Source organism: Micromesistius poutassou, assembly GCF_964030765.1.
Source record: "Micromesistius poutassou genome assembly, chromosome: 16".
Classification (NCBI taxonomy): Eukaryota; Metazoa; Chordata; class Actinopteri; order Gadiformes; family Gadidae; genus Micromesistius; species Micromesistius poutassou.
The window spans coordinates 16301061-16324811 of NC_140286.1; the positions used below are offsets into that span (position 1 = coordinate 16301061).

The following is a 23751-nucleotide window of genomic DNA, read 5'->3' on the forward strand; positions in this document are numbered from 1 at the left end:
GAGCTAGTGTTACACTAGAGAGAGACCTCTAGAGAGAGTAAGGTTTGCGGGTACCAGTTGGATGTGTTCCCTAGCGTGTCGCTCTCTGTCCTCAGCAAACTTCCTCATCTCTTGGTTCCTCCTCTCTTCTGCTTCCTTAGCCTGACCAATCAGAAGCATCTTCTCCTCCAGCCACCGCCTCCGGTCCGCCTGCTGCCTATCAGTACACAGCTACACACACACACACACACACACACACACACACACACACACACACACACACACACACACACACACACACACACACACACACACACACACACACACACACACACACACACACACACACACACACACACAGGTTTAGCCTAGTAGAATAGGATCTGGTGTAGAAATACTCTGGTTTAGATTGTATCTGGTTCAGACCAGTAGAGTAGGACCTGCTGTATCTATAATCTGGTTTAGATTGAATCTGGTTTACACTAATAGAGTAGGATCTGGTGTTGATATAAACTAGTTTAGATTTCATCTGGTTATGCTAGTATAATATGATCTGATTCAATATAATCTGGTTTAGATTTACAGAGTAGGATCTGGTGTTGATATGAACTGGTTAAGATTTAATAGGGTTTAGACTAGTAAAATATGATTCAGTTTAGATTTAGTCGGGTTTAGAGGAGTAGAATAGGTTATTGTTTAGATATATCTGGTTTAGACTAGCAGAGTAGGATCTGGTTCAAATATAAAATGGTTCAGTTATAATCTGGTTTATTTTTTTTACAGAATGCGGGGGAAGTATGGAAACTCACCTTCAAACTCTCCTGGGCCTGAACCACTTCCTGTCTGGCCTGTTGGAGTTCTGATTGGCTGAGTCTCTGAGTGGGCGGGTCTTTTGTGTTGCCATGGTTCTCAGACAAGCCTTTAAGATGATCAAGCTCTGAATGAAGCAGAAAGGACAGCACAGTTTGAGACCAATAGAAACAATGTTGGACTAATGGATAACTTTTTGGAGGAATAGAAAACATTTGGACTAATAGAAAACATTTTGGACCAATACAAAATATATTTAGGGAAACAGACTGGATAGTTGTGCTGGACAGTTGTTGTTAATGTTGGATTTGTCGCGCATTGATACATAGATGTTACAGGCCAGAGGTGTACGAACCCTTGTGATCTGTCCACCAATAAGAATCAAGGGCTCACCCGGAGGTATAACCAAACGTGTATTAATGTCCTGCCTTGCATGAGGTCCTGGATCAGCTGCTCCTGCTGCTGCTGCGTCTCCTCCTGCTCCGACAACGCCGCGCGCATGTCCCCCACCACCCGCCGCTGGGCCTCCAGCTCTACACACACACACACACACGCACGCACGCACGCACGCACGCACGCACACACACACACACACACACACACACACACACACACACACACACACACACACACACACACACACACACACACACACACACACACACACACACACACACACACACACACACACACACACACACACACACACGCACACGCACACGCACACACACACACTCTAACATTTACCTTCAGGGTGTTCAGCAGACGCCTTGTCCAAATTTGTCAGAAGAAGGTGAAACAATATATCGCTGTCGGTGTGCAAGGACGTACTACACACAATAAGTGTGTACGTTAAGTGCCAGGACGTACTACACACAATAAGTGTGTACGTTAAGTGCCAGGACGTACTACACACAATAAGTGTGTACGTTAAGGTCCAGGACGTACTACACACAATAAGTGTGTACGTTAAGGTCCAGGACGTACTACACACAATAAGTGTGTACGTTAAGTGCCAGGATGTACTACACACAATAAGTGTGTACGTTAAGTGTGTACGTTAAGGTCCAGGACGTACTACACACAATAAGTGTGTACGTTAAGGTCCAGGACGTACTACACACAATAAGTGTGTACGTTAAGGTCCAGGACGTACTACACACAATAAGTGTGTACGTTAAGGTCCAGGACGTACTACACACAATAAGTGTGTACGTTAAGTGCCAGGATGTACTACACACAATAAGTGTGTACGTTAAGTGCCAGGATGTACTACACACAATAAGTGTGTACGTTAAGTGCCAGGATGTACTACACACAATAAGTGTGTACGTTAAGGTCCAGGACGCACAACATACAATAAGTGTGTACGTTAAGTGTGTACGTTAAGGTCCAGGACGTACTACACACAATAAGTGTGTACGTTAAGGTCCAGGACGTACTACACACAATAAGTGTGTACGTTAAGTGCCAGGATGTACTACATACAATAAGTGTGTAGGAGGGGGTGGCTATGCAGAGTCTAGGTGAACTCTGAACAAGTGAGTCTTGAGTCACACAGACAGACAGACAGACAGACAGACAGACAGACAGACAGACAGACAGACAGACAGGGTACCTTGGCAGGCCTGGTGGTACAGCTGGCTGCTCTGTTGGGACTGGTCCTGGACCAGAGAAAGGCTGGTTAGTGTGTATACAGTAGAATATATGCTTCCTAATTATCGGATACTTAAGCGAGATAAGCACTGACTTCCTACTGGTCCACCACCTCACTCTTTATTCACCAATAAGTCGATAAGTCTCCCGATAGTCTTTCTACATTTCACATATAGAACACTTTCCGAATCTCCAAACCTTGGTGAGCAGCAGGATGGAGCGGTCGCGGGCCGACAGCTCAGACTGCAGCTGTTTCACCAACTTATCAGCATCGCTCAGCTTCTGAGTCAAAGCCTTCGCCTCCGGCCGCAACGCCGACACCTGGACACAGGGAGACAAGAGCCCAGTCAGCACAGGGAGGAGGAGAGGGAGGACACTGGAGCCATCAGAGAGGAGGAGACTGGAGCCATCAGAGAGGAGGAGACTGGAGCCATCAGAGAGGAGAGAGGAGCAGAGGGAGGAGACTGGAGCCATCAGAGAGGAGGGAGGAGGAGACTGGAGCCATCAGAGAGGAGGAGACTGGAGCCATCAGAGAGGAGAGAGGAGCAGAGGGAGGAGACTGGAGCCATCAGAGAGGAGGAGACTGGAGCCATCAGAGAGGAGGAGACTGGAGCCATCAGAGAGGAGGAGACTGGAGCCATCAGAGAGGAGGAGACTGGAGCCATCAGAGAGGAGGAGACTGGAGCCATCAGAGAGGAGGAGACTGGAGCCATCAGAGAGGAGGGAGGAGGAGACTGGAGCCAACAGGGAGCAGGGAGGAGCAGAGGGAGGAGACTGACGCTGTACCTCTTTGTGGACCTGCTGGATCTGTCTCTTGGAGTCGGCCAGCTTCTCTCGGAGGTCGGCCGTCTCCTCGTCTCTTCTCTGGAGGTCCACGTCTAGGCTCTTCACTCTGTCAGAGTCCAGGGTGGACTGCTGCTTCAGCCTAAAACCGACACACAGCACATACACACAACACATTCATACACACGGTTGCTTGCCTGTAGTATTAGTACTCTACTACTATGTAGTTGCATAATGGCACAGGCTATGGAACTGCTGTCAAACACAAACGACAGGGTAGGATATAGTCACTAGGATATAGTCCCTAGTACAGGGTAGGATATAGTCACTAGGAGAGGGTAGGATATAGTCACTAGGAGAGGGTAGGATATAGTCACTAGGAGAGGGTAGGATATAGTCACTAGGACAGGGTAGGATATAGTCACTAGTACAGGGTAGGATATAGTCACTAGGAGAGGGTAGGATATAGTCACCAGGACAGGGTAGGATATAGTCACTAGTACAGGGTAGGATATAGTCACTATGAGAGGGTAGGATATAGTCACTAGTACAGGGTAGGATATAGTCACTAGGAGAGGGTACTATGGTCACTAGTACAGGGTACTATAGTCACTAGTACAGGGTACTATAGTCACTAGGACAGGGTACTATAGTCACTAGGAGAGGGTACTATAGTCACTAGGACAGGGTACTATAGTCACTAGGAGAGGGTAGGATATAGTCACTAGGAGAGGGTACTATAGTCACTAGGACAGGGTACTATAGTCACTAGGAGAGGGTACTATAGTCACTAGGAGAGGGTACTATAGTCACTAGGAGAGGGTACTATAGTCACTAGGAGAGGGTACTATAGTCACTAGGAGAGGGTAGGATATAGTCACTAGGAGAGGGTACTATAGTCACTAGGAGAGGGTACTATAGTCACTAGGAGAGGGTACTATAGTCACTAGGAGAGGGTACTATAGTCACTAGGAGAGGGTACTATAGTCACCAGGACAGGGTACTATAGTCACTAGGAGAGGGTACTATAGTCACTAGGAGAGGGTACTATAGTCACTAGGAGAGGGTACTATAGTCACTAGGAGAGGGTACTATAGTCACTAGGACAGGGTACTATAGTCACTAGGAGAGGGTACTATAGTCACTAGGAGAGGGTACTATAGTCACTAGGACAGGGTACTATAGTCACTAGGAGAGGGTACTATAGTCACTAGGACAGGGTACTATAGTCACTAGGAGAGGGTACTATAGTCACTAGGACAGGGTACTATAGTCACCAGGACAGGGTACTATAGTCACCAGGACAGGTACCCTCTCCTAGTGACTATAGTACCCCCTCCTAGTGACTATAGTACCCTGTCCTAGTGACTATAGTACCCTGTCCTAGTGACTATAGTACCCTCTCCTAGTGACTATAGTACCCCCTCCTAGTGACTATAGTACCCTGTCCTAGTGACTATAGTACCCCCTCCTAGTGAGGACAGGGTACTATAGTCACTAGGAGGGGGTACTATAGTCACTAGGACAGGGTACTATAGTCACTAGGACAGGGTACTATAGTCACTAGGACAGGGTACTATAGTCACTAGGAGGGGGTACTATAGTCACTAGGACAGGGTACTATAGTCACTAGGAGGGGGTACTATAGTCACTAGGACAGGGTACTATAGTCACTAGGAGAGGGTACTATAGTCACTAGGAGAGGGTAGGATATAGTCACTAGGACAGGGTACTATAGTCACTAGGAGAGGGTACTATAGTCACTAGGAGAGGGTACTATAGTCACTAGGACAGGGTACTATAGTCACTAGGAGAGGGTACTATAGTCACTAGGCGAGGGTACTATAGTCACTAGGACAGGGTACTATAGTCACTAGGAGAGGGTACTATAGTCACTAGGAGGGGGTACTATAGTCACTAGGAGAGGGTAGGATATAGTCACTAGGACAGGGTACTATAGTCACTAGGAGAGGGTACTATAGTCACTAGGACAGGGTACTATAGTCACTAGGACAGGGTACTATAGTCACTAGGAGAGGGTACTATAGTCACTAGGAGGGGGTACTATAGTCACTAGGAGGGGGTACTATAGTCACTAGGACAGGGTACTATAGTCACTAGGCTGTGTGGGCCTGTGGTAGACCAGTGGTAGGGACGAGACAGCGTCTCCTCCTAGGTTACCTTTGGAGCTCGAGGCCTCTGCGGTCCAGCTCAGCGTCCTTCTCGGTGATGGCCTGCTCGGCCGCAGCCAGCAGCTCCCTGCGGCGCGCCTGCTGCTCCCGCTGGCCCTGGACCAGCCGCTCCGTGGCCTGGGACGCCTCCTGCTCCAGATCCTCCACCTGCCTCATCCTCTTCTTCTTCTCCTCTCCCTCTCGCAGCAGATTCTTCTTGAGGTCCAGTATCTCTTCTTTCAATTGATCACAACCACTCTCTGCTCCTGCAGCAACGGAAGCCATCTCCGCTTCCTGTTTCAGGCCCAGGACTTCCTGTTTCAGGCCCAGGACTTCCTGTTTCAGGCCCAGGACTTCTAGCTCCAGCCTCTGAGTGTGGAGCGTTCTCTCCTGGATGTGTCCCTCCTGCTGCACCGGGGGCAGAAAGAACCGCAATCAACCATCTAGCCCAGCACTTCTCCTCTCCAACTGTGGAGCGCACTGCAGTGGGAGGTGGGGCGCACCTTCACGACACACTGAACCCCCGGAGCACAGCACACACACTACCTCTTCACTGTGACGCGTGGTGAACCCCTCAGGGACAATGTACGGGTATCTAGGGCTGCTATGAGAGGTGATTGTTTCACCAAATTTAAGAAGACCACTTTTGGGCAATCAGCTTTCTCATACCAAGCAACTGGAAAATGGAACTCAATCCCACTCCATATTAGAGACTGTACAAGTCTTAACAGCTTTAAAAAGTCTCTGAAGACATGGCTGAAAGAGAATCAATCTTGCCATCATTGATCTCTGTATATATCTATAACACCAAATGTATTTTGTATGTTGTTTTTTTTACTGTAATGTTGTTGATGTTGTTATCTGTTTTTAACAACTGTCTGTAATGTCTAGTATGTTTTTGTAGTGCTTTGAACTTCCTGCCCAGGGACCACAGGTGCAAATGAGCTGTTTAGCTAACCCTGCTATAGAACCTGTTCTATACATGGTCCCTGTTAACAAAAAACAATAAACTAACCTAAACTAAACCTGTCTCCTGGTCGCTGGTTCATCTGTTGAAGAGGAAACCCAGACCCTCTGCTTACCTCCTCTTTGCTCCTCTGCGCCTCCTCCCTGCCTCTCCTCTCCTCCTCCAGGGAGGCCAGAGCCTCCTCCCTGCCTCTCCTCTCCTCCTCCAGGGAGGCCAGCGCCTCCTCCCTGCCTCTCCTCTCCTCCTCCAGGGAGGCCAGCGCCTCCTCCCTGCCTCTCCTCTCCTCCTCCAGGGAGGCCAGCGCCTCCTCCCTGCCTCTCCTCTCCTCCTCCAGGGAGGCCAGCGCCTCCTGTTTTCCGAGCGTCTGCTCCTCCAGGGCAGCGTACACCGCCTCTCCGGTCCTCCTCTCCCCCCGGAGCTCAGTCAGCACCTCCTGTCGGACAGGACGGTCGAGACAAGAAGCAGTCGCTGTTGTTTTAGTGTTAGTAGATATTATACATTGTCACTACAAGGAGAATGAGCTAGCGATGTTGTGATTCCGACAACACTAGGTTAGATAGTTAGCTGGAGATATTGTTGTACTGAGATCGCTAGGTAAGCAAGTCATCAAGTGCTACAGTGGTTCTAAAAGTGGTGGGTTATTTTCTGATATTGGGGTTTTGCCCGTGCTAGGATAGCTAGTGCTATTGTGTGCTTGTGTATCTGTAAACGTTTTTACACTGTCAAATATGCCCGTCTTATGCTCGCCTTTTTCCCGGCATGGTCCGCACGTTTACACTGACCAAGGTAATAAACTGGCTTGATCTCGCACCCCAATTTACCCTCCCGGACCCTACACATATCGGCGGTTTAATTTTCATGTAAATGCGATGGCTTCGCGGTTCCAGGGGCAGGACTTGGGTAGAGGTGTTGCTGCACTGTCTCTACAACAGAGACAACGCAGCGATATCGACATGAGCAGTTCTGACTGGACAGACGGTGAAATCCACAAGCTGCTGACCATCAGGGGAAAGAAGGTGATGCAGTCGCATTAAACGAAGACGGGGAAAGATGATGAGATCTACGAGAAAGACGCAGAGGAACTTGCCTTACGAGGCTTTTGTCAGGATAAAAAAACATGTGGTCAGCAAAATAAAGAATATGTTGGCGTTTTTGCACTTGTAAATAGTTAATCTCTTTTGTAGCCTACACTCAGATCTATACTCATTCTTGCACGCGAGTGGCTTGAATAAAAAAAAACATTTGAGTATGCAAATTGTTCTACAAAGCTCGACTTTCCTTGTGTAGCCCCGCCTTCTCCAGTAAACTAAGAAAGCCGGCTCCGTGACGACGGGGGATTTTACCCCCTCGGGTTTGCACAGGCAAGACAGTGAAATTGCCGGGCGTGCCAAGCCGGTGGTTGGTAGCGCTAAGTTAGCTAGTGCTATTGTGGTTCTGACAGCGCTAGGTTAGCTAGTGCTATCGTAGTTCTGACAGCGCTAGGTTAGCTGGTGATAGTGGGGTTCTGACAGCGCTAGGTTAGCTGCTGATAGTGGGGTTCTGACAGCGCTAGGTTAGCTGGTGATAGTGGGGTTCTGACAGCGCTAGGTTAGCTGGTGATAGTGGGGTTCTGACAGCGCTAGGTTAGCTGCTGATAGTGGGGTTCTGACAGCGCTAGGTTAGCTGCTGATAGTGGGGTTCTGACAGCGCTAGGTTAGCTGCTGATAGTGGGGTTCTGACAGCGCTAGGTTAGCTGCTGATAGTGGGGTTCTGACAGCGCTAGGTTAGCTGCTGATAGTGGGGTTCTGACAGCGCTAGGTTAGCTGCTGATAGTGGGGTTCTGACAGCGCTAGGTTAGCTGCTGATAGTGGGGTTCTGACAGCGCTAGGTTAGCTGCTGATAGTGGGGTTCTGACAGCGCTAGGTTAGCTGGTGATAGTGGGGTTCTGAGCAGCCAATGAGGAGGTCTTGTACATCGTGGCTCCGGAGCTTCACCTCCTCCCGTGTCACTTCCTCTCTCACCTCCTCCCGGGGCTCAGCACTCCCCTCCGCGGCTGACCTGGCCTGCAGCTCGGGGACCCCTTCTGCACCTCCGCGGCTCCCTGGGGGGGGACAGGTCAAAGGTTAGGGGTGATGGGGTACTGCGGGGGGTTATAGTGAGGGGACAAGCTGGCAGACTGGATTAAAAACCACAAGCTAAATAACTACTAGAACTGGAACCAAACACACAAGAGCAGTAAACAAACACACAAGAGCTGTAAACAAACACACAAGAACGGTAAACAAACACACAAGAACTGTAAACAAACACACAAGAACTGTAAACAAACACACAAGAACTGTAAACAAACAGACAAGAACTGTAAACAAACGCACACAGGACCAAAACAAAATGTCCTCACGGCCCTAAGGCCCACAGGAAGTGAAGGAGCAGCACAGGAAGTGACTGAACAAAACAGGAAGTGAATGAGCAGCACAGGATGTGACCGAGTAGCGCTTGAAGTGACCAAGCAGCACAGGAAGTGACAGGGTGGCTGTACGCGCTCTCATTGGACACACGACACACTTAAGTTCCAATTAAGACACACGGCTTAATTGGAAAACATCATTTCAAGCTTCAGATATTTATTAGGTTTCCAAAAAATATTTGAATATAAAAAGACAATAAGTCCATTCATAGTGTGTATCTTTCAGTGCTTATCTATATCTTTCTTTAAGTGGTTCAATTGGTAAAACAAATGTTATTTTAATATCACACTTGTTTCTCACAGGTGATAGGACAGGTGATATTTACCTGCTGATAAATCACACGGGTGCAATTGTGAGGGACAGATCGATATGAAGGAACAACATCTCTACCCGTTCTATTCACGATTACTAAATAACCATCAGGTTAACATTAGTAGGTAGAGCTTTTTGGTGTCGTTTGAACATTGCAATAGCTGCTAAATACTCTCATTATTAAAACCCTTCTTAAACGGTTAACGGCTTGCGTATCATCACACTGGACACCAGCGGTCAAAGTGCTACCAGAATATTCAAATAATGTTTGACTAGCGGAGGCGTTGGAAGCTAGCTTCTAGCTTCCTTACAGATGGATTTTATCACTGGGATATTCAGATAAAATATAACCTAGCCTATCCGAATACTGAAATGAGATTTAAATACCTAACAAACATATCAGAATATTCAGGCTCATCCCTAGAGGTTACTGGACAGGTCAAAGGTTAGAGTTCATCCACTAGGGTTACAGGTCAAAGGCTGGAGGTCAGACAGGTGAAAGGTCACCGTGCGTCATTTGGACTCTCACTATAGATACCATGTCATCTCAAACTAGACAAGAGGTTTAAGTAGTGTAGGGTCTCTAGATATATTATGTTCTTTACATCATATGTTCTTGTGTTGAATGAATGATTTTATTCATTCACCTCACGGATAACCCAAGCAGCGACACACCCAGTGAAACATCTGTCGATTGACCCAAGCAGGAAAACAGGAAGGTCTTTATTAATAGTTGAAGAGGTCAGGTCACTTCCTGCGGGCAGAGAGCCGGCGGCGGGTGTGGAGGTAGGCCCGGGCGTTCTCTCGGCCTGGCGCTCGGCCTGGTGCTCTGCCCGACGTCCCAGACGGACCCGTACCTTTCTTAGACGGGGGCTGGCAGTCCAACGCCGGCTCGCCCTCTACTGGTCGCTTCCTGGACCCAGAGACCTGCCGCACAAAAACACTAGAGTTAACCTCTTCTAGACCCAGGGACCTGCCGCACAGAAACACTAGAGTTAACCTCTTCTAGACCCAGAGACCTGCCGCACAAAAACACTAGAGTTAACCTCTTCTAGACCCAGGGACCTGCCGCACAAAAACACTAGAGTTAACCTCTTCTAGACCCAGAGACCTGCCACACAAAAACACTAGAGTTAACCTCTTCTAGACCCAGGGACCTGCCGCACAAAAACACTAGAGTTAACCTCTTCTAGACCCAGGGACCTGCCGCACAAAAACACTAGAGTTAACCTCTTCTAGACCCAGAGACCTGCCACACAAAAACACTAGAGTTAACCTCTTCTAGACCCAGAGACCTGCCGCACAAAAACACTAGAGTTAACCTCTTCTAGACCCAGAGACCTGCCGCACAAAAACACTAGAGTTAACCTCTTCTAGACCCAGAGACCTGCTGCACAAAAACACTAGAGTTAACCTCTTCTAGACCCAGAGACCTGCCGCACAAAAACACTAGAGTTAACCTCTTCTAGACCCAGAGACCTGCCGCACAAAAACACTAGAGTTAACCTCTTCTAGACCCAGAGACCTGCCGCACAAAAACACTAGAGTTAACCTCTTCTAGACCCAGAGACCTGCCGCACAAAAACACTAGAGTTAACCTCTTCTAGACCCAGGGACCTGCCGCACAAAAACACTAGAGTTAACCTCTTCTAGACCCAGAGACCTGCTGCACAAAAACACTAGAGTTAACCTCTTCTAGACCCAGGGACCTGCCGCACAAAAACACTAGAGTTAACCTCTTCTAGACCCAGAGACCTGCCGCACAAAAACACTAGAGTTAACCTCTTCTAGACCCAGGGACCTGCTGCACAAAAACACTAGAGTTAACCTCTTCTAGACCCAGAGACCTGCCGCACAAAAACACTAGAGTTAACCTCTTCTAGACCCAGAGACCTGCCGCACAAAAACACTAGAGTTAACCTCTTCTAGACCCAGGGACCTGCCGCACAAAAACACTAGAGTTAACCTCTTCTAGACCCAGGGACCTGCCGCACAAAAACACTAGAGTTAACCTCTTCTAGACCCAGGGACCTGCCGCACAAAAACACTAGAGTTAACCTCTTCTAGACCCAGAGACCTGCTGCACAAAAACACTAGAGTTGGCTTTAACTAGTCTGGTGGCTGTAACTAGTCTGGTGGCGGTAACTAGTCTGGTGGCGGTAACTAGTCTGGTGGCGGTAACTAGTCTGGTGGCGGTAACTAGTCTGGTGGCGGTAACTAGTCTGGTGGCGGTAACTAGTCTGGTGGCTGTAACTAGTCGGTGGCTGTAACTAGTCTGGTGGCTGTAACTAGTCTGGTGGCGGTAACTAGTCTGGTGGCTGTAACTAGTCGGTGGCTGTAACTAGTCTGGTGGCTGTAACTAGTCTGGTGGCTGTAACTAGTCTGGTGGCTGTAACTAGTCTGGTGGCGGTAACTAGTCTGGTGGCGGTAACTAGTCTGGTGGCGGTAACTAGTCGGGTGGCTTTAACTAGTCTGGTGGCGGTAACTAGTCTGGTGGCGGTAACTAGTCTGGTGGCGGTAACTAGTCTGGTGGCGGTAACTAGTCTGGTGGCGGTAACTAGTCTGGTGGCGGTAACTAGTCTGGTGGCGGTAACTAGTCGGGTGGCTTTAACTAGTCTGGTGGCTGTAACTAGTCTGGTGGCTGTAACTAGTCTGGTGGCGGTAACTAGTCTGGTGGCGGTAACTAGTCTGGTGGCGGTAACTAGTCTGGTGGCGGTAACTAGTCGGGTGGCTTTAACTAGTCTGGTGGCGGTAACTAGTCTGGTGGCGGTAACTAGTCTGGTGGCGGTAACTAGTCTGGTGGCTGTAACTAGTCGGTGGCTGTAACTAGTCTGGTGGCTGTAACTAGTCTGGTGGCGGTAACTAGTCTGGTGGCTGTAACTAGTCGGTGGCTGTAACTAGTCTGGTGGCTGTAACTAGTCTGGTGGCTGTAACTAGTCTGGTGGCGGTAACTAGTCTGGTGGCGGTAACTAGTCTGGTGGCTGTAACTAGTCGGGTGGCTGTAACTAGTCTGGTGGCGGTAACTAGTCTGGTGGCTGTAACTAGTCTGGTGGCGGTAACTAGTCTGGTGGCGGTAACTAGTCTGGTGGCGGTAACTAGTCTGGTGGCGGTAACTAGTCTGGTGGCGGTAACTAGTCTGGTGGCGGTAACTAGTCGGGTGGCTTTAACTAGTCTGGTGGCTGTAACTAGTCTGGTGGCTGTAACTAGTCTGGTGGCGGTAACTAGTCTGGTGGCGGTAACTAGTCTGGTGGCGGTAACTAGTCTGGTGGCGGTAACTAGTCTGGTGGCGGTAACTAGTCGGGTGGCTTTAACTAGTCTGGTGGCGGTAACTAGTCTGGTGGCGGTAACTAGTCGGGTGGCTTTAACTAGTCTGGTGGCTGTAACTAGTCTGGTGGCTGTAACTAGTCTGGTGGCGGTAACTAGTCTGGTGGCTTTAACTAGTCGGTGGCGGTAACTAGTGGTCTTACGTTGGTATCCTGCTGGTCTTGGGTCTTCTGGAGTCTGGAGATGAGCTGATCCTTCTCCTGGCACAGGGCCATCAGCCGGGACGTCCTCAGCTCATCAGCCTCCTGGCTCTGAGCAGCCCCAGGGTTAGTGGAGGTTCATTATACACATTATATATACAGCATATAACATTATATGACATATATAACATTATATATATATATAACATTATATGACATATATAACATTATAGGTATATATAACATTATATGACATATATAACATTATAGGTATATACAACATTATATATTTAAGCAATAGATCACGACAGGCCGTGGTATACGCTCATTATACCACAGTTAAGGGGCGTTGTCCGTCCCGACGCACAGCGGAGGGGCGGCGACCCCCTTCACTGTGGTATAATGAGCGTATACCAAATTAAAGTCATAGACACCCTCAATTTTGAAAAAGCTAGAAAGTCTGAAAAGCATTTTTTTTTAACGAATACAGAAAAGTAGTACCTCCTGGCTGCCGGCAAAGTGTACGGCGGTTGCTATGCAACACACTAGCGTCCTTCAGAGAGAAGGCTAGAGACGGTAGCTTGGTTCGCCGGCAATTTAGCAATTTAGAAGGCTAAATTGCCGGCGACCGTGTGCCTATTGCTTTACAGGCTTTTTGTAGGCTTCAGTGAACTATGCTATCGCTTTTATATATAAATAAACAACAGTTCAAGTTAGGCGCGGAGTGATACTGGACTCTGTAAACTGAACGGGCGTCATAGCTGTGTGTATACGCTCAATATACAACGGTTGGGAACCAATCAGATCGCTTGATTTAGGCCCCCCGTTTTATAAAGAACATTATATTACATATAACATTATAGGTATATAGAACATTATATATAGAACATTATATTACATATATAATTAAATTACATATATAACATTATAGGTATATAGAACATTATATATATAACATTACATATATAACATTACATATATAACATTATATATATAACATTATATATATAAGATTATATATATAACATTACATATATAACATTATATATATAACATTACATATATAAGATTATATGCTACATACAGAAACAGGGCTGGACTCCCAGAACAGGAGGCCTCATCTCAGGCCGTTAGTCAAACCGTTACATGTGGACGGTGATTCTTACCTGTCTGGAGGTCTGGGTTTGCTGGAGCAGTTCTGTCACAAACCGGTTCAGAGACAAACAACAAGAGTTCAGAGATAAACAACAACAGTTCAGGGATAAACAACAACAATGGTTCAGAGACAAACAACAGTTCAGAGATAACCAACAAGGGTGCAGGGACAAACAATAACAAGGGTTCAGGGCCAAACAACAAGAGTTGTATAGATACACCACTTCTATCATAGAGGAGGTGTATCTCTATAAAAGAGGTGTATCTCTATAGAGGAGGTTAATCTCTATAATGGAGGAGGTGTATCTCTATAATAGAGGTGTATCTCTATAATAGAGGAGTATCTCTATAGAGGAGGTGTATCTCTATAGAGGTGTATGTCTATAATAGAGGAGGTGTATCTCTATAATAGAGGAGGAGTATCTCTATCATAGAGGAGGTGTATCTCTATGATGGAGGTGTATCTCTATAATAGAGGAGGTGTATCTCTATAATAGAGGAGGTGTATGTCTATAATAGAGGAGGTGTATCTCTATAATAGAGGAGGTGTATCTCTATAATAGAGGAGGTGTATCTCTATAATGGAGGTGTATCTCTATCATAGATGTGTATCTCTATAATGGAGGTGTATCTCTATCATAGAGGTGTATCTCTTTAATAGAGGTGTATCTCTATCAGAGGTGTATCTCTATAGAGGTGTATCTTTATCATAGAGGTGTATGTCTATAATAGAGGTGTATCTCCATCATAGAGGAGGTGTATCTCCATCATAGAGGTGTATCTCTATCATAGAGGAGGTGTATCTCTATAGAGGAGGTGTATCTTTATCATAGAGGAGGTGTATCTCTATCATAGAGGAGGTGTATCTCCATCATAGAGGAGGTGTATCTCCATCATAGAGGTGTATCTCTATCATAGAGGAGGTGTATCTCTATAGAGGAGGTGTATCTTTATCATAGAGGAGGTGTATCTCTATCATAGAGGAGGTGTATCTCTATCATAGAGGAGGTGTATGTCTATAATAGAGGAGGTGTATCTCTATCATAGAGGTGTATCTCTATAATAGAGGTGTATCTCTATAATAGAGGTGTATCTATCATAGAGGAGGTGTATCTCTATCATAGAGGAGGTGTATCTCTATGATGGAGGTGTATCTCTATAATAGAGGAGGTGTATCTCTATAATAGAGGAGGTGTATGTCTATAATAGAAGAGGTGTATCTCTATAATAGAGGAGGTGTATCTCTATAATAGAGGAGGTGTATCTCTATAATGGAGGTGTATCTCTATCATAGATGTGTATCTCTATAATGGAGGTGTATCTCTATCATAGAGGTGTATCTCTTTAATAGAGGTGTATCTCTATCAGAGGTGTATCTCTATAGAGGTGTATCTTTATCATAGAGGTGTATGTCTATAATAGAGGTGTATCTCCATCATAGAGGAGGTGTATCTCCATCATAGAGGTGTATCTCTATCATAGAGGAGGTGTATCTCTATAGAGGAGGTGTATCTTTATCATAGAGGAGGTGTATCTCTATCATAGAGGAGGTGTATCTCCATCATAGAGGAGGTGTATCTCCATCATAGAGGTGTATCTCTATCATAGAGGAGGTGTATCTCTATAGAGGAGGTGTATCTTTATCATAGAGGAGGTGTATCTCTATCATAGAGGAGGTGTATCTCTATCATAGAGGAGGTGTATGTCTATAATAGAGGAGGTGTATCTCTATCATAGAGGTGTATCTCTATAATAGAGGTGTATCTCTATAATAGAGGTGTATCTATCATAGAGGAGGTGTATCTCTATCATAGAGGAGGTGTATCTCTATCATAGAGGTGTATCTCTATAATAGAGGAGGTGTATCTCTATAATAGAGGTGTATCTCTATAATGGAGGAGGTGTATCTCTATCATAGAGGAGGTGTATCTCTATCATAGAGGAGGTGTATCTCTATAATAGAGGTGTATCTCTATAGAGGAGGTGTATCTCTATAATGGAGGAGGTGTATCTCTATAATGGAGGAGGTGTATCTCTATAATAGAGGTGTATCTCTATAGAGGAGGTGTATCTCTATAATGGAGGAGGTGTATCTCTATAATGGAGGTGTATCTCTATAATGGAGGAGGTGTATCTCTATCATAGAGGAGGTGTATCTCTATAATGGAGGAGGTGTATCTCTATCATAGAGGTGTATCTCTATAGAGGAGGTGTATCTCTATAATAGAGGAGGTGTATCTCTATAGAGGAGGTGTATCTCTATCATAGAGGAGTATCTCTATCATAGAGGAGGTGTATCTCCATGAGGAAGGTAATCTCCATGGTGGAGGATACGCGGGTCTTACCAGCGGTCTTGGCGTCCAACAGCTCCTGAGACTTGATGACCTGTTGCTCCAGTGACTGCACCTTCAGCTGCAGCCGCTCAGGGCTTGGTTCTCCCAGGCAGCCGAGGGTGGCCTGGGTGGCCTGGGCGTCCTGCTTTATCCCGGCCAGGTCCACGGACATGGAGTCTATCACCACATCCAGCTGCACTGGCATGACCTGAAGCACAGACACAGCCCTGTCACCCTACGCTGGAGGGGGAATGTGTCTCGGTGCAACTGTTCAACCAGGTAACACACCGATGTAACAGAGTGTTGGGGTTAAACTAATCTACGCTAATCCTAGCATGCTATAGCAAAACGTCTGTGGGGAGACGAGCTGAAACGTACCATTCACTCAAATGAAGGCTAGTCCGATATCTGACTGTCCATTTAGACTTTAGAATATAAAGGTCGATGGTAGATAAATCCAAATTTTACTTTAGTTTCAACCAATAATTTTGCTGAAGGCTGTATAATTAGCTAAAAGAAACAAACTTGTACATTTTCTCTGGTGGGGATACAAGCTACGGTGCCGACCACACTGAGCCCTTAAGCAGCCTGTACAACGCGAGGCGCACTGCTAGTGGACCATGGAACATCTAAACCTACGATGTCGCCCAGACACGCGAAAGCAGCAAGCAAAGCACCTTGTTCCCATTGACAACGACACAACAGCCACTTCAGAGATAAAGCACGCGGTGTGAGAGGGGCCTCTCATATCCCAGACTCCAACGTTCTTATCAAAAGTGTCTGTCAAGGTTTAAAATCAACCCCTGTAGACCGGCCCCTGCTGAAGTAAGGCCCTTCTACACCAGCCGTGTAGCGAATAAATAATGCAAGAAAGTGGAAAAACACACAGACAAAATAGTCGCTTCAAAACTTATAAGCAGCGATGCGAATTTGAGGCAACTTAAAATAATAATCACACTAGCGAAAATGAAAGATGGACTATTCAACCTAGTCTTGTGAAGACGAGTTGATGCTCTGTCCGTTCACAAAATATTATATCAGATAAAATTAATTGTAAGATTAAATGATGCTGGAGTTGCATTTTCTCATCCAACCAAAGAAAAGTCTAGCGAATGACAGTTTGCAGAAGAGGAGGATTATGATGTTCATTCTTTCACACAGCAATGTTTTTAGATTGTTTCCTACACTGGAAATGCAGAGTTCTCAAGAGAGCACAATTGAATTTGCTCAGCGAGTCACTCTGAGAACAGGCCCTAACCCTATACTCACTCCCCGATTCCCCTGGATCCGAACATTAACCAATCACATCGGTGTATCTGATATAGGCGGGCCAAAAGCGTTGCTGTTTTACCCACCAGATACGGCAAGAGTCTTATCTATTGGTTAGCTCCGCTGGTCTGGATACGTCACCCCTTGTGTTCTTCTGATTGGTCGTGGTGTTATACAGTTGTGCGCAGTGATATTTTCAAACGCCTGCTTGGTGCCACCCCTCGAGTTGGGCCGTTTCATTACTGGTTGCCAGACCCTACAGCTTTCCAGATGTGGCTCTGGATTTCCAGGCCAGTTGTTTCCCTGTTTGAGTACTACATTTTGGCACTCTTTTGGAGAAAGTTGGTATCCAAACGAAGCTGTAGTGATACACCTGCACACTTATGTTATCAAAAGCAAAATTGTGTTGTATGTTTACAGTCTCATTCACCTCCCTGATTTGTAATTATTTGATTGACGCGGCAAAAACTCGGTCAAAGGACTTTTACACTGACAGCGAACCACCGAACAATATGCAACTCCCCCAGGCTCTGTTCCGTCTACCCCAAGAAGTTCTGCTACAACATGGGAGGAGTTGGAGTTGAAACAAGAAGAGACCTGCTCCTCTGGGCCGGATCCAGTACTGCTCAGCTCCTTCACCAGGTTCTTAAAGATCTCCAGTCTCTTCTCAGCTCGCTCCTCCAAGATCTCCTTCTCCCTCTCCAAACGTTCTCTGAAGACCAGGAGAAGAGGTGAGACAGGTCTCTAGGAGAAGAGGTGAGACAGGGACTCTAGGAGAAGAGGTGAGACAGGTCTCTGGGAGAAGAGGTGAGACAGGGTCTCTAGTGGAAGAGGTGAGACAGGGTCTCTAGTGGAAGAGGTGAGACAGGTCTCTAGTGGAAGAGGTGAGACAGGGTCTCTAGGAGAAGAGGTGAGACAGGTCTCTAGTGGAAGAGGTGAGACAGGTCTCTGGGAGAAGAGGTGAGACAGGTCTCTAGGAGAAGAGGTGAGACAGGTCTCTAGAAGAGGTGAGACAGGTCTCTAGTGGAAGATGTGAGACAGGTCTCTAGGAGAAGAGGTGAGACAGGTCTCTAGTGGAAGAGGTGAGACAGGTCTCTAGGAGAAGAGGTGAGACAGGTCTCTAGTGGAAGAGGTGAGACAGGTCTCTAGTGGAAGAGGTGAGACAGGTCTCTGGGAGAAGAGGTGAGACAGGGTCTCTAGGAGAAGAGGTGGGACAGGTCTCTGGGAGAAGAGGTGAGACAGGTCTCTAGGAGAGAGGTGAGACAGGTCTCTGGGAGAAGAGGTGAGACAGGTCTCTAGGAGAGAGGTGAGACAGGTCTCTAGGAGAAGAGGTGAGACAGGTCTCTAGGAGAAGAGGTGAGACAGGTCTCTAGTGGAAGAGGTGAGACAGGTCTCTGGGAGAAGAGGTGAGACAGGTCTCTAGGAGAAGAGGTGAGACAGGTCTCTAGTGGAAGAGGTGAGACAGGTCTCTAGTGGAAGAGGTGAGACAGGTCTCTGGGAGAAGAGGTGAGACAGGTCTCTAGGAGAAGAGGTGAGACAGGTCTCTAGGAGAAGAGGTGAGACAGGTCTCTAGTGGAAGGGGTGAGACAGGTCTCTAGTGGAAGGGGTGAGACAGGTCTCTAGGAGAGAGGTGAGACAGGTCTCTAGTGGAAGAGGTGAGACAGGTCTCTAGGAGAAGAGGTGAGACAGGTCTCTAGGAGAAGAGGTGAGACAGGTCTCTAGGAGAAGAGGTGAGACAGGTCTCTAGTGGAAGAGGTGAGACAGGGTCTCTAGTGGAAGAGGTGAGACAGGTCTCTAGGAGAGGTGAGACAGGTCTCTAGGAGAAGAGGTGAGACAGGTCTCTAGTGGAAGAGGTGAGACAGGTCTCTAGTGGAAGAGGTGAGACAGGGTCTCTAGTGGAAGAGGTGAGACAGGTCTCTAGGAGAGAGGTGAGACAGGTCTCTAGTGGAAGAGGTGAGACAGGTCTCTAGTGGAAGAGGTGAGACAGGTCTCTAGTGGAAGAGGTGAGACAGGTCTCTAGTGGAAGAGGTGAGACAGGGTCTCTAGTGGAAGAGGTGAGACAGGTCTCTAGGAGAGAGGTGAGACAGGTCTCTAGGAGAGAGGTGAGACAGGTCTCTAGTGGAAGAGGTGAGACAGGTCTCTAGGAGAAGAGGTGAGACAGGTCTCTAGTGGAAGAGGTGAGACAGGTCTCTAGTGGAAGAGGTGAGACAGGTCTCTAGGAGAGAGGTGAGACAGGGTCTCTAGGAGAGATGTGAGACAGGTCTCTAGGAGAGAGGTGAGACAGGTCTCTAGTGGAAGAGGTGAGACAGGTCTCTAGGAGAAGAGGTGAGACAGGTCTCTAGTGGAAGAGGTGAGACAGGTCTCTAGTGGGACCCCATCACAGCTAGAAGTAGTTTTTACTTGTAGTCTGCCTCCATCTCAGAGAAGAGAGCGGAGAACTCTGAGCTGACGTCCTCCCTGATGCGCTCCTCCAGGAGGACGCTCTGCTTCTGCTGCTCCTCCCGCCAGGCGCGCACCTCCTTCAGCTGGGCCACCAGCCTCTGAGGAGCACAGCCCGTTAGCCCACACCTGCCTACAAGTCTGCCTACAAGTCTGCGCTACAAGTCTGCCTACAAGTCTGCGCTACAGGTGATCACATGTTGGCATTGCTGTGTCTAGTTGCCCTTAACTACAGCTATAGTATTGTGTAAGGAAATCTTAAGTTCAGCTATAGTATTGTGTAAAGCTAACCTCAACTAGAGCTACAGTATTGTGCAACGGTAACCTTAAGTATAGGCATTGTATTGTGTAAAGGTAACCTTAACTAGAGCTATAGTAGTGTAAAGGAAATCTTAAGTACAGCTATAGTAGTGTAACCTTAAGTACAGCTATAGTAGTGTAACCTTAAGTACAGCTATAGTAGTGTGACCTTAAGTACAGCTATAGTAGTGTGACCTTAAGTACAGCTATAGTAGTGTAACCTTAAGTACAGCTATAGCAGTGTAACCTTAAGTACAGCTATAGTAGTGTAACCTTAAGTACAGCTATAGTAGTGTAACCTTAAGTACAGCTATAGTAGCCTGTTCATGTGTGTGCACTAGTACTCATTTGATGTAGTGAGCAGCGGACCGTACCAGCTCTGGGTCAGACTAACCTGGTAGGTCTTTTTACACACAACCACATTGTCCTGTTCCTCCTCCTCTTCACCAACACTGCCCTCTTCCACCGTGTCCTCCATTAGGCTCTCCTCCTCCTCTTCTTCATCAACATCCTCCTCCTAGATACAAACACACAGTTAGCACATGGGCCTCCAGGGTCAGCCCTAACCCTCAGGGTCAGCCCTAACCCTCAGGGTCAGCCCTAACCCTAACCCTCAGGGTCAGCCCTAACCCTCAGGGTCAGCCCTAGCCCTAGCCCTCAGGGTCAGCCCTAACCCTCAGGGTCAGCTGTAGGGTCAGCTGTAGGGTCAGCTGTAGGGTCAGCTGTAGGGTCAGGGTCAGATGTAGGGTCAGCTGTAGGGTCAGCTGTAGGGTCAGCTGTAGGGTCAGATGTAGGGTCAGCTGTAGGGTCAGGGTCAGCTGTAGGGTCAGGGTCAGCTGTAGGGTCAGCTGTAGGGTCAGCTGTAGGGTCAGGGTCAGCTGTAGGGTCAGCTGTAGGGTCAGCTGTAGGGTCAGGGTCAGCTGTAGGGTCAGGGTCAGCTGTAGGGTCAGCTGTAGGGTCAGGGTCAGCTGAAGGGCCCCCTACCTGCACATCCTCCAGGCTAGAATCCCAGCCAATCAGAGAGCTCCTGCGTGGATTCAGGGTCTTGCGGTCAGCGTTGTTGATGAGGAAGGAGACCTCCCTCGCAGCCCTCTGGGGCTGGAGGGGGAGGGGCTTGGAGGTCAACACCACAACCTACACACACACACACACACACACTTATTATTACTTATTATTTATTATTTTTAGCATTCAAATTATATTCAGATTTAGCCTATTATTAATAATTACTATGAACCTATACACTGTCTACACAGGCTAATGCGTTACCAATGCCACTATTAAACGTTCTGCCCACTTAGAGGGCATTCTAGCAATAAACTTTCTTGCCAAGTCAATAATCGGTACAAAAGGATATTATATCAACGTGTTAATATGATTAGCCACGTTGTCCGTGGTGATAGAGAGCAGTGCCACTGAGTACACTTACAACGCGATTTCCATTGTATGCACCAAGGTACATTTTTTTATGGTTCTCTCCAACGAATATATCCATTTAACCAATCCCATTCAGGTATCTTTATCACCGTCACCGTCACCACGGAACATGGTGGAGGAAACGGCCGATTGACGATTCTCAACACAGTCTTCTTACTGCATCCACAGTGGAGAACGACCAGCATAGACTTTTAATCATCACTATCTGTTATATGTATTTATTGATTGATCCCTAGTGGTAGACCTATACTTATCCTATCTGTTATATGTATTGATCAGCCCTAGTGGTAGACCTATACTTATCCTATCTGTTATATGTATTGATCATCCCTAGTGGTAGACCTATACTAGTCCTATCTGTTATATGTATTGATCAGCCCTAGTGGTAGACCTATACTAGTCCTATCTGTTATATGTATTGATCAGCCCTAGTGGTAGACCTATACTAGTCCTATCTGTTATGTATTGATCATTCATCTCGATAGCGGTCGGCGCAACAAGCCAATGTTTACTTGCAGTATGGTACCTGAAACACAAATAGCTTTTGAGAACATGAAGTTGTGCAGTTGTATCGCAACAGTTTAGTTTTGGATACCAACTTTCTGTGAAAAGGGAGATAGCCTATTTTAGTTATTGAACAGGGAAACTACCGCCTCCAAAACACACCAATTTATTAATTGAATCCTCTAAAATCATAGGACGTGTTGGTGGAGTACCGGAGCAGCAGCTCGTCTTCACTAGGCTGTAGGATGAGGATTTCATCCGTCTTTTCACCGCGTGATTATCATAGGAATTCGCCACATATTTGCACCGCGGCTGATTTTTATTGTTTATCAGGCGTGACGTGAGCAAAGCTCAATATTATTTTGACTATTCAATTATAAATTTCTTTATATATCGATTATCTTATGAACTAAGAAAAGTAAAAAAGTATTCATAAAACGACGGAAATAGATGCAAGAGACAGAGGAAGTAATGTGTTTTGAGAGAATTGGGGATTTCTTAATACCCGAGGCAGCCTTGTGACGTGGGACATGAAGAGGTCTGGGGGGGGGGCGGGGGCGGGGGGGCGGGCGGGGGGGGGGGGAGGAGCACCTTTTGAGCGACAGCAGAGAACTTGAGTACGTTGAGCGTCTCGTCGTACATGGAGGCACACTGGTTGACGTTGACGATCATGCAGGCTCTGCCTCGGCCACAGAAGAAGCTCTGCAGGTAGTGGGTCAGCTTGCTCTCTCTGAACGGCACGTGTCTGAGCAGCCTGGAGGACAGGGTAGAGGTCAGGGGTCAGACCATTCAGTAGGGGTCAGGGGTCAGACCATTCAGTAGGGTCAGACCATTCAGTAGGGTCAGACCATTCAGTAGGGTCAGACCATTCAGTAGGGGTCAGACCATTCAGTAGGGTCAGTCCATTCAGTAGGGTCAGACCATTCAGTAGGGGTCAGTCCATTCAGTAGGGTCAGACCATTCAGTAGGGTCAGACCATTCAGTAGGGTCAGTCCATTCAGTAGGGGTCAGTCCATTCAGTAGGGTCAGTCCATTCAGTAGGGGTCAGTCCATTCAGTAGGGGTCAGACCATTCAGTAGGGTCAGTGGGTCAGTCCATTCAGTAGGGGGTCAGTCCATTCAGTAGGGTCAGTCCATTCAGTAGGGGGTCAGTCCATTCAGTGGGTCAGTCCATTCAGTAGGGGTCAGTCCATTCAGTAGGGGTCAGTCCATTCAGTAGGATCAGTGGGTCAGTCCATTCAGTAGGGGTCAGTCCATTCAGTGGTCAGTCCAGTCTGCAGGTGCTGAGCTAACCTGTTAGCCGGCGGTGAGCTAGCAGACTAGCCGGCGGTCAGCTAGCCTGTTAGCCGGCAGTCAGCTAGCCTGCGGTCAGCTAGCCGGCGGTGAGCTAGCCTGCAGTCAGCTAGCCTGCAGTCAGCTAGCCTGCGGTCAGCTAGCCGGCGGTCAGCTAGCCTGCTAGCCTGCGGTCAGCTAGCCTGCTGTATGCTGGTAGTTGGTGGTCTTACTTGGACTGCTGGTTGTGCCGCAGAGCGTTGATGCACTTCCCCAGCGTCAGCAGGGAGGTGTTGATGTTTCCGGCTTCCTTCAGACGCTCCCCGCGGTTCTGAGTCTTAGCACACCGCTCAGACCCCGCTAGGTCACACAGAGACAACCTGAGAACACACGCAGCCAATCAGACACAACCTGAGAACACACGCAGCCAATCAGACACAACCTGACAACACAA

The 23751-nt window shown here is 47.4% G+C and overlaps 1 protein-coding gene across 1 annotated transcript in view; it reads right to left on the bottom strand.

Moving 5' to 3' along the window:
* kif20ba (kinesin family member 20Ba) overlaps positions 1 to 23751 on the bottom strand; it is a 54428-nt gene that overhangs the window by 6823 nt on the left and 23854 nt on the right. The window contains exons 11-29 of the mRNA XM_084480964.1: positions 23531 to 23677; positions 22618 to 22780; positions 21070 to 21219; positions 20480 to 20602; positions 19747 to 19886; positions 17944 to 18058; positions 16090 to 16285; positions 13756 to 13787; positions 12593 to 12700; positions 9983 to 10052; positions 8367 to 8446; positions 6482 to 6799; positions 5410 to 5807; positions 3232 to 3370; positions 2644 to 2766; positions 2408 to 2453; positions 1218 to 1322; positions 789 to 916; positions 55 to 210 (exon numbers count right to left, since the gene is read on the bottom strand). Of these exons, the coding sequence (XP_084337090.1) occupies positions 55 to 210; positions 789 to 916; positions 1218 to 1322; positions 2408 to 2453; positions 2644 to 2766; positions 3232 to 3370; positions 5410 to 5807; positions 6482 to 6799; positions 8367 to 8446; positions 9983 to 10052; positions 12593 to 12700; positions 13756 to 13787; positions 16090 to 16285; positions 17944 to 18058; positions 19747 to 19886; positions 20480 to 20602; positions 21070 to 21219; positions 22618 to 22780; positions 23531 to 23677 (2737 nt within the window). The remainder of the gene's footprint in view (positions 1 to 54; positions 211 to 788; positions 917 to 1217; positions 1323 to 2407; positions 2454 to 2643; positions 2767 to 3231; positions 3371 to 5409; positions 5808 to 6481; positions 6800 to 8366; positions 8447 to 9982; positions 10053 to 12592; positions 12701 to 13755; positions 13788 to 16089; positions 16286 to 17943; positions 18059 to 19746; positions 19887 to 20479; positions 20603 to 21069; positions 21220 to 22617; positions 22781 to 23530; positions 23678 to 23751) is intronic.